Below are 10,752 nucleotides of genomic sequence, written 5' to 3' on the forward strand. Positions count from 1 at the left end.
TATATATATATATATATATATATATATACATAGCAATTCCTTGACTTGATATGACATGGTGGTGTTGTAGTGGACTGCATTATATTCAGAGGTGTTTCTAATATTCCACTCCCATCATGTATGAAATAGAAATGGGGAGGACAAAAAAACTGAAACACCTATGGAATCAAGGGAAGGTACTGTTTGTTTTAAAACAGTAGGTGGGGAAAGGTGTGCTAACAAAACCAGCATATCATTCTGTCTTGTTTCACTTTGTATTTGTGTAAGTATTTACTATCACACTTACTTCCAGTTCTCTTTCATAGGAATTCTCTTATAATGCTTATATTTGAAAACATTTTAGATTTTCAGCGATGCAAAACATGGAGGAGCATATGGGACGTGGTAAGTAGAAAAAATAAACCTCTAAAAGGTGATGTTTAATGTGATGTAATGTGTAAGGCAAATGCCTATGAATGCTATCGCTACATTTTTGGTTTTTGACTGCTATTTGCATTGCATATTATAGACAAATAGCAATAAACAAAGACAAAGCATATACTGTTGTGATCCAGCCTTACATTAACAATATTTGTTTTGTGTTCATAAGTGTAAACTGACAGTTATTATTCATTTTATGCTTTTGTCTTTTACTTTTTCTCATCCATTGCAGCACCAGTAACTACAAATGGATCAGTCATGCATGGTTTCTCCCAGAGAATTGTGACATTGACATTTTAGACAATGGAAGGACCATCAATGATTTCATAGGCAATAAAATAAAAGAGCTTGGTTCAGGGGTGAGTATCAGAGACATCATGACACTTACGTTTTCCTAACTATGAATCTATAATTGTGTGAAAGTATTGAGAGATAGTTGAGATTCATGAGATGTGTATTTTCAAAATAAAATGAAAAGTTAACTTTGCTTCATTCATTCAGGACAGTGAAGATCCATTCTATGTGGCAAATCTAGATAGTATGTTTAAGAGTCACCTCAGGTGGATCACTAACTTACCTCGTGTCAAGCCTTTCTATGCGGTGAAGTGCAACAACACACCAACAGTTTTGAGGATGCTGAGTGCCCTGGACACTGGTTTTGACTGTGCTAGCAAGGTACTGATGAAGTATTTCAAAGATAATCTAACTTTCTGTTTTCTTTTTCCACAATCTTTGTTATGGAGAAAGGTTGTTTGCTTCTCATTTTCTTTCTCAGTTTGCTCATTTCAAACATGTTTTGGTCTAACACAGGGTGAGATTCAGCTAGCCCTGTCCCTCGGAGTGACACCTGACAAAATCATTTACGCACATACAACCAAACCACTGTCGCACATCAAGTATGCCTGTGCTCATGGAGTAGAGATGATGACTTTTGATAGTGAGGATGAACTCCTAAAAATGTCTCTTTGTCATGCCAAAGCCAAGTAAGTGAACAACTACTAATATTTTTGCTTCTGTGTTTACTGTACTTTCTTGTTGATTAATGAGAGTTATGAGATTAATGAGAGTGATTAATACAAGTCTTTTGAATCACTTTCCAGACTGGTACTCCGCATCGCAGTGGATGACTCCAAATCGCTAATAAGACTCAGTTCAAAGTTTGGAGCCAGACTGGTGTCAGTTGGTAAGCTGCTGGAACGTGCTGGAGAGCTGGGCTTAGATGTCATTGGGGTCAGCTTTCACGTGGGCAGCAAGTGCACTGAAAGTTTGGCGTTCCAGCAGGCCATAGCAGACGCCCGTCATGTCTTTGACATAGCGGTAAGTCATCGTCATGGCAATAGAACACTCCGTACAAAAATAAGGTACATTTACATACTTAGACGTATAGCCATTGCGGTAGCCATAAGGTTAAATGTGGATGAGGAAAGCAAAAGAGTATAACATACCATCACTGCTTCAGTGGAGCTGCCAGGGGCCAGCAGATCAGACTGTGGTTGTACTGGACAGCTTGTGTTAATGTGTGTATTTGTGTCAGTGTGGAGCAGGGCATTCTTAAAAAACAATAGCATTTTCATAAGGTAGATAAAGACTTTTTAAAAGGTTGACCAAAGCAGAATGATGCTGCTAACACAATGCTATTAAATCTTATGTTTAAATACTGTTAAACTTTTTTAAGGAAAAATATTTTTTTATTGATTGATTGATTAATTGGTTAACTGATTGATTGACACCATGGTTCCGCTTTCTAATGAGGCACTCTTTATAAAGGGTTCATCAGTTGTAACTAATGACTTTATTAATTTGTAGTTACTCATTTAGTAATGCTTTATAGATCAAGATATTAATAAGACTTTTGGGTTGCTTGGCTGGTGTTTATCCTCCTTCAGGATGACACTTAGATCCACTTAGCTGTCTCTTTAATTATCCAGGGAGACCCCTGTTGAACCACACAACTTTTGCTGCAGAGCATCTGGAACAAAATCCATTTATTAAAAATGTACACACATTTACAACTGTACACTTGAAAGATTATTGTAGGAACCATTTATTAATGACTTATATACATTTATAATTGCAGATGACATTAATTGTTGGCATACTGGAAAGTGAGAATCCTCTGACCCTTTAAGATAAAAAATTTCCTTTATGTTGTTTGAATAAAGACTCATCAACGTGTTCTGTTTAAATAAAATCTTTTCACATGGATGTGTGTTTCTATTTGGTAATAATGCAGTTATAAATGTTGGTAAACCATTAATAAGTACTCCTAGGATTCTCCCTTTCTAGGACTCCATCCAATTAAAATGTCAAACAGTAAGTAATGAAGGCCTTTTAATCCATTAAGCATCCTCTTGTAATTGTTCATAGGTTGTTAAAACTGATGCCATGCCTTGTCACAGATAGAAAATAAATAGAATATTAATAGAAAGGAAAAATATGTTTTGAAATATTTATTTGATACCCTGATATATTTCCAAAATCTGAAATAGTTCTAAGAGTTTGGAATTGAGTTGTGACAGTCTGAAAGAAAGAGGAGGAGGTTGTCAGCATATAATAAAAGTGTATGCACTTATCCAGCTCTGCTCTCAATTACATTTCCTGCTTGTTAGCATTAGCATCAGCACAGGATCCGTGTTCTGTCTGCCTCGGTAGTGGGACATTTTCTTCAGGTAATACTTTAGTCCTCAATCTGCTTACAGACAATTTGACGTACAACTCCACAGACTGACTATAAGGGCTGTCTGCCTTTAGATAACACGAATATGATTGAAATATCTGGGTCCCGTGAGGAGCTCGTCACAAACACTCTACACGGCACCGCTCAGACTGGAAACCCCAATTTATAAAAGGTGGCTTATTAGGGAGTGATGATATTTTTTCCAGAATTTGTTGGGCTTCCAGATGAGTCTCTTGGATATCGGTGGAGGGTTCTCTGGGAGAGAGGACTTTCAAGTGAAATTTGAAGAGGTAAAATAAAGAACTTATACAGTGTTTTTGCTTGTTCGTTGTTGTGATGCACCTCAGGATTCTAATGACACAAATAATTACTACAACTATTTTCTAGTTAAGTGTCCTGTTTTCCCTCAAGGACCATTCAGGGAAACTTTAAATAGACAGTCCACCTGAGTGTCTAGTACAACCATTGCCAAGCATAAATATGCTAAAATGTTCCTAACTCCTTTTCATGATTAGTGATTATGTGATTTCCTTATTATCAAGGTTTGTCTACCTTAAGCAAGCATGACAACATTTTATACAATGTTGGATGCATTTGATTAAACTTTGTCATTTGGTTTTAATCCAGGCTCTCTAATTACATGGATCGTACTTCATAGAAACACATGCAGATTTTTTATATTTGTTGCTTGTAATGTTGGTGATGCTGGAAATTGTTGGCCACTTTGTATTAACGTATCAGTGAATTGTCTGAAATATTAATGGATCTGAAATACCTGTGAAATATGCTATTAACCTGTTGTGTTTTGCCCTCCTAGTTTTCAGAAGTCATTAATGGTGCACTGGATGAATTCTTCCCGCCTGACAGTGGGGTGCAGATTATCGCAGAACCAGGCCGATATTTCGTTGAATCAGCCTTCACACTGGCAGCGAACGTCATTGCCAAAAGAGTCGTCATAGATGATATGGATGAACATTGCGGTAATGTTTAGATATTCCTTTGGGGCCACATGAATGTTTCCTATCCAGTATTAACACAAACTAGATGTCATAACTATACAATGTGTGGTTGTATTTGAATTGTATCATGATTTTAAATGCAAGAGGTGTGGGTGGCAACTATCAGGTGTGTCTGATGGCACTACTACATCAAGATTCATCTTCAGTAGACAGCCATGCTCGGCCTCTGAGTAAGCACAATCCTGACTTGCAGGGTTGCAGTTACTCACTTTATGCAAAGGGTCAGAGGGACCATAGATAAAAAGGATCAATTTCATTATAATTTTCAACATCTTTTTTAAACACATTTGCATGTTTGATAGATCAGAATCAGAATCAGAATCAGAAATACTTTATTGATCCCCGAAGGGAAACTCTTTGTTACAGCAGCTCACCTTTATGTCAGTGCACACAGGAGAAAGTACTAGCAAAAATATAATACAATACACTATAAAAACACTATAAAAACAGGTCAGAAAATAAATTAAGTACCAGGTGGGTATAAGTATAAGATAAAATAAGTGTGAGGTACCAAGTGGGTTTACCGGTTGATGATGATACTACAGTATAATAATACAATGTAATAATATAAGTAATAAGTAGTGGTGCATGTACTGATGAGTTAAGTGTAGCTTATTGAGATTAAGACGGTGTAGTCCCTCATTCGTCCAGGAGTGTTCTATCGTAGAAAAGGTTTCAGTCGTAGTCATCTGGACACTGTTTTCAGAATCAAGACGTTTCGGCTCCCATCCGGAAGTCATTCTCAATTGTGAAAAAATTGGACGGGAACTGGAAATTTAAGATAATCTGAGTTACATAAGCCCTGCCCTCAGGAGGGAATCTGCCTGAGTATCTGTTAATAGCTAGTTTCACCTGAAACTGACCTAATAGTTTCAAGATGGCCCAGTGATCAGTAATCAGGCCTATTGTTCTCTGGCTGCATCTACTTCATCACTGTTAAGTGCCTGATTAGCATGTGATAGGCGTGACCAAGGTGATAATACACTCTGATAGACTTTGGGCAGATTAAATCTCAGACCACCATTTCTGTTCAAAGAGGGTTCTCTTTCTTCACAAAAATGGCTTCCTTGACGCCCGTTCAAACCAACTCTTCTCTCTACTAAGAATCTTCACCTCGCTGTCTTCAAATGTGTGGTTTGTAGCTTTTAAATGCAAATGCACGGCGCTCTGTAATCCTGAGTTAGCGTGTCGTCTGTGCTGATAAAGTCTTTTGTGAAGTGGCTGTTTGGTTTCGCCTATGTACCGTTCTTTGCAGTTTTCCTCACTGCACTGAATGGAGTAGACAACATTGCTCTGTTTTTGTGTGGGTAACTTGTCCTTAGGGTGAACGAGTTTCTGTCTTAAAGTGTTGCCTGGTTTAAAGAAGACAGGAACATCGTGCTGTCTAAAGATCCTTTGTAGTTTTTCAGACAGTCCAGATACATAAGGAATGGAGACACCGTTCCTTCTCGGTTCAGTTACACTTTTGTCCTGTTTTTTGGCTCTTTTAACTTTGTTGATAGCCCAAGTAGGATAACCACAGGCTGAGAGTGCATTCTGGACATGCCTTTCCTCTTTCTTCTTACCCTCTGAGCCTGTGGGCACTTCTTTGGCTCTGTGTTGTAATGTCCGGATTACACCCAGCTTGTGCTGTAGTGGATGGTGTGAGTCAAAGAGCAGGTATTGATCAGTATGTGTTGGTTTCTTGTACACTTCTATCTGGAGCTTTCCGTCCTCTCCTCTGAGAGTAGAACAATCAAGAAAGGCCAAGCGGTTCTCTTCAGTGCATTAAGGTATTGTACAGCAGTAATGGAGGTATATAATATCAATATCCATAAATAGGAAAAACTAACAGGAAAACTAAATATTGCACGGGAGTAATACGCAGAATATTGCACAATTATTCAAGTATGGCAGAGATGTAATGATCAATGTCCAGTTTAGTGACCTAGGGTCATACAGACTAACCCTTAGAGGGAGGAGTTAAAGAGTTTGATGGCCACAGGCAGGAATGACTTCCTGTGGCGCTCTGTGGTGCTTTTTGGGGGGATGAGTCTTCCGCTGAAGGTGCTCCTTTGCTTGACCAGCACGTCATGGAGTGGGTGGGAGACACTGTCCAAGATGGCATGTAGTTTGGCCAGCATCCTCCTCTCTGACACCACCGCCAGAGAGTCCAGCTCCACCACCACAATGTCAGTGGCCTTACGGATCAGTTTGTTGAGTCTGTTAGCGTCTGCTACCCTCAACCTGCTGCCCCAGCATGCAACAGCATACAGGATAGCACTGGCCACCACAGACTCATAAAACATCCTCAGCATTGTCCGGCAGATGTTGAAGGACCTCAGCCTCCTCAGAAAATAGAGGCGGCTCTGGCCCTTCCTGTAAACAGCTTGCGTGTTCTTGGTCCAGTCCAGTTTATTATCCAAGTGTACTCCCAGGTACTTGTAATCCTCCACAATGTCCACACTGACCCCCTAGATGGAAACCGGGGTCACTGATGCCTTGGCCCTCCGTAGATCCACAACCAGCTCCTTAGACTTTGTCGCATTGAGCTGCAGATGGTTCTGCTCAAACCATGAGACAAAGTTACCCACCACAGCCCTGTACTCAGACTCCTCACCACTGCTGATACATCCCACCACAGCAGAGTCATCAGAAAACTTCTGAAGGTGGCAGGACTCTGTGTGGTAGCTGAAGTCCGTGGTGTAGATGGTGAAGAGGAAGGGAGAAAGGACAGTCCCCTGAGGTGCCCCAGTGTTGCTGACCAGTGTTGATATAGTTGCCATTTTAGTAACTTTCATTATTTTGCATCTATTTTTTCCAGACAGTGAGGCCAGCCCTAAGAGAATGATGTACTACCTTAGTGAGGGAGTGTATGGCTCCCTGAGTTTCCTTATCAGTGATCCTAACCACGGCAAGGTTGAACCATACCTTCACAGGGTAAATATCAATGCTGTCACCACATAAGAATGTTAATGTTGGATGATTCTTCAGAACAACAGATTATGTCCAATGCCAACAATTTAAAATTCTCACTTTCCACACTATCTGAGCATGGTGACTACCTAAAGGCTAAAGTTAGGGAAAGATCGTGGTTATGACAAATTAAGGCAAATAACATACTTTGTTATGGTTAGGGAAAGATCATGTTATGGTTAATAGAGAGGCAAACATTAAAGGCAGAATAAGTAGGATTTTTCAGTTGCTGTTTGCAAAAAACGATTCAAATTTGGTCCCTGCTTCCCTTCTCAATTGGCAAGAGAGAGAGAGCTAGAGAATGAATAAAGGATGGAGCGGCGTTGGCGAGAACAAAGCAGTGAATCTGAGAAATAAAGTGTAATTTTCTGATTGTTTCACAGTGGTTACATTCTAAAACACAAATAAAAATCGCTCTCACCTCTGCACAACCCTGTGGGAAGAATCCACATTGAATGCAGCCAAAACCAGGCTTCATCCTGTCCGCACTGTGGCCGCTCTGCACTGCGTGTGAATGTAGCTCAGCCCCACCCTCGGTCAAACAGACACACAGCACTGCACACAGACAGAGCAGAGGGGATGAGACAGCAATGTCGTTTTTACAGAAACTAAGAAAATACAGAAAGAGGGCAGGATCTCTGCAGATACAGACTCTGCCACACACTTGACTAGTGAGTGATAAGTGATGATTGAGTGGGATTATTTTTGTATGAGTCTAAACATTGTTTTTTTATTTTTTAAAATCCTACTTATGCTGCTTTTAATTGCAGTTCTGTGGCAGGTCTGGAGGTCAGAGAGCGAACTCCACAAGCTTACTGTCCGCCTAAAGAGAACACTACTTCATTGGAACTTACTGTTGACATTGTACATCCTGAAGTGTGGAATTGTTCAACATGAACATAATTGCTTGGGATACTGGGCTCTAAATTAAATAGATTGTGGGAGAATACCAGTGTGATGTGGATTTTATATTTCAATGTTTGTGCTCTATGCAGGCTGTTGAGAGCAGCGAGCAGAGATACCGGTCTGTTATCTGGGGTCCAACCTGCGACAGCACTGACAAAGTAACTGACAACTACTGGATTCCTGAGTTGCACGTGGGGGACTGGCTCCTCATTGACAACATGGGTGCTTACTCAGTTTGTTTATCCACTGACTTCAATGGCTTTGAAAGAGCACACATTTACACTGTTGTGACAGCTGAGACTTGGCACGCCTTCATTAAGCCCGACAGACCACGGTCCACCCCTGTGGTGTAGTTACAAAAAAATTGTGATGGAAGATGGTCTATTTACAATAGATATGAATGTTATACTGTTTTGAAAAAAAAAAAAACATGGGGTCTTCAGCTTTCAGAATCCTTAAACCAATTGTATTTTGTCCAAACTATGTCTTATTACTTACTTACTTAACTTTACTACTTTACTTTAATTTAAGTATTTTAACAATAAGGTAGTACAAATATAAACTTCGTAAGTATAAGAGCAAGTGGTGAGCAAAAGATCTAGGATCATTTTCTTGTCAGTCTACAATAACATGCTTGGAATCGCTGGAAAATAGAACTTACAAGCTTTCCAATGAGCCTAAACGCACCACAATTGTAAAGACAACGTTTGCTATTTCTGGGGAAACATAGCAGTCGCACTTCACATTTTAGAGTCACACTGACATACATTTATGTCACCAAGGCTTATGTTATTTTCGCCAAAACCAGCAGAGTTTAGTTTTAGTTACAAAGATCGTCACGGGGGTTTCACCAGCCGTGTTAGTCCAGCCAGACTGAATCCGTATAGAACTCTGGTTCTAGTCGCCATCTGGTGGCTGTATCGAAGTACTGACACCAATGAGCCTTGTGCCATTCTATTCCTCTGATTCAGACGAAACAGAGGATACCTCAAATTAGTCAGTGCCTTTGCATTCTCAATTAATCTGCCTGTATAGCAGGAAGCTCTTCAGTAAGTTAAGACGTAAGAGGAGTTTATTGTACAGTTCAGACACTTGATGGGGTGGAGGGAAGGGAGCCAGAGGACGGAGACCGAGGGGTCATTGTGTTTATTTCAGTTTCAGTGGGTTTTTTGGGGGAGATTTATGTTATTTGTAACATGGCTATATAGAAATAAATAGTGTTTTGAAGTAAAACTCCCAGTAAACAGTCAACAAGTAAACAGTAAACATGGCCAAAACATGGAGACCGCCTGAGTATGTCTTTATAATCAGTTGTATCATGAATGTTGTATTTTAGTGTATTTTCATCAAATTTACAGTTACAGTTGTACTCAAAGAGTAGAAGACATTCATTTGCATTATTATCCATTTGATCTTGGTTATAATGGCGATATTACCGTTGAAATTTAGATTATATATTTGGCGAGGATGAAAATCTTGTGTTTTCCTTTGTTGTGTGAGAATTAATCATTTAAATGAAGGTTGCTTGCCTATTATATTAATACCATGTTGAAACCTTTGTACACACATACACACACACAGGGCATGAGGCTTAACATTTCAAAATGTTGTCCTGCAGACTTGCTGACTCCAGGGAAATGTTGAATAGCTGTTGCAAACAGGCTTACAGTTATACAAAGAAACAGGGATATCAGAAAGAACATCATGTACTGAAGACAGTATGTATTGTAATGACCATGAGAGGAAAAGTATCAGTTTTGGGGAACGAAGCAGAGACTTTAGCAACTTACAAACAGAGGAAGTGTAGGATTCCTCTACTAGGGCGCTGTCTCCACATGAATGTCTCCACACGTGTGCCAAGGGGCTGGGACCAGCCTGTGAACCAACGAAGGGAGAGCTAAGTCTAAACCACAGCTCCTCCCCACCTCTGTAGAAACCTATCAGATAGTTGTACATTCTCATTAAAAACTCTGTGTAATGTTAAGAATAACATTCTTTTTTAGGATGATGGCTACAGATTAACAGCTTGCTGACTGTGGTTTTCTGAATAGAAAAGATCCTTGTACAAGATGCTTTTGATCCTCCAATGCCTTAATAAATGCCAAATTAAGGAATAGCTTCTCTCCAGACTTTTCTTTTACAAATATACGAACGCGCTGACAAATTTGGTGACCCTGATGTGATTTGCTGAGGAAGAAAAGGAGATAATTCTACGCTGTCTACTGCTGAGGTTTTTTTCAGCAGGACCGGCTCTGTGTTTCTGGAGTCCTCGTCACTCACTGGGCCCTTCAAAGAAAAGGTAAGCAGAAACCTCTTGTTAACAACCAAATTCTGTGCATTGACTAATACCAAATTAAAAGTGAGTGAGGAGGAGGTAAGGACATTACAGTCTAAATCTTATAATATAAATAACTACATTGAACAAACAATAAGTGACTGGTAAATTGGAGAATCAAAAGCTAAGGCCAAAATAGGGTTTGAGTCCCTAAGGGTTGGAGTCCCGTGAGATATATTCACAAAGTACCAAAAAATTAGGGTTAGAGTCCCTAAGAAAACTGGGTTAGAGTCCCTGAGGGTTAGAGTCCCATTAGTTTTATCACAAAGTACCAAAAAATTAGGGTTAGAGTCCCTAAGAAAACTGGGTTAGAGTCCCTGAGGGTTAGAGTCCCGTGAGTTTTATCACAAAGTACCAAAAAATTTGGGTTAGAATGAGTGAGAGACATTAATGACTTATCTGGGGATTTGTGTGTATAATAATATTGAGTGCATGTGTCA

At 39.6% G+C, this 10,752-nt stretch overlaps 1 protein-coding gene across 2 annotated transcripts; it reads left to right on the top strand.

Moving 5' to 3' along the window:
• Window positions 1-222: 222 nt before the first annotated feature.
• Window positions 223-9,577, top strand: LOC122869263 (ornithine decarboxylase-like). Of its 2 annotated transcripts, XM_044182078.1 has the most exons (9): window positions 223-384; window positions 653-779; window positions 922-1,095; window positions 1,231-1,403; window positions 1,521-1,737; window positions 3,304-3,387; window positions 3,915-4,077; window positions 6,920-7,035; window positions 8,067-9,577. In XM_044182078.1, the coding sequence occupies exons 3-9, from the start codon at window positions 961-963 to the stop codon at window positions 8,328-8,330; spliced, it is 1,152 nt and encodes a 383-aa protein (XP_044038013.1). In that variant the 5' UTR covers window positions 223-384; window positions 653-779; window positions 922-960; the 3' UTR covers window positions 8,331-9,577. The 2 variants fall into 2 exon arrangements, with proteins under 2 accessions (XP_044038013.1, XP_044038014.1); XM_044182079.1 differs by lacking the exon at window positions 3,304-3,387.
• The last annotated feature ends 1,175 nt before the right edge of the window (window positions 9,578-10,752 follow it).

This window comes from Siniperca chuatsi, linkage group LG21, assembly GCF_020085105.1.
Source record: "Siniperca chuatsi isolate FFG_IHB_CAS linkage group LG21, ASM2008510v1, whole genome shotgun sequence".
Lineage (NCBI taxonomy): Eukaryota > Metazoa > Chordata > Actinopteri > Centrarchiformes > Sinipercidae > Siniperca > Siniperca chuatsi.

Excerpts from the sequence above, each read along its gene's own strand:
- LOC122869263 (XM_044182078.1), top strand. The coding sequence starts at position 961 with ATGTTTAAGAGTCACCTCAGGTGGATCACTAACTTACCTCGTGTCAAG. Across the intron at positions 1,738-3,303 it reads GTCATGTCTTTGACATAGCG|AATTTGTTGGGCTTCCAGAT; the intron begins GTAAGTCATCGT and ends TATTTTTTCCAG. Across the intron at positions 3,388-3,914 it reads TTCAAGTGAAATTTGAAGAG|TTTTCAGAAGTCATTAATGG; the intron begins GTAAAATAAAGA and ends TTGCCCTCCTAG.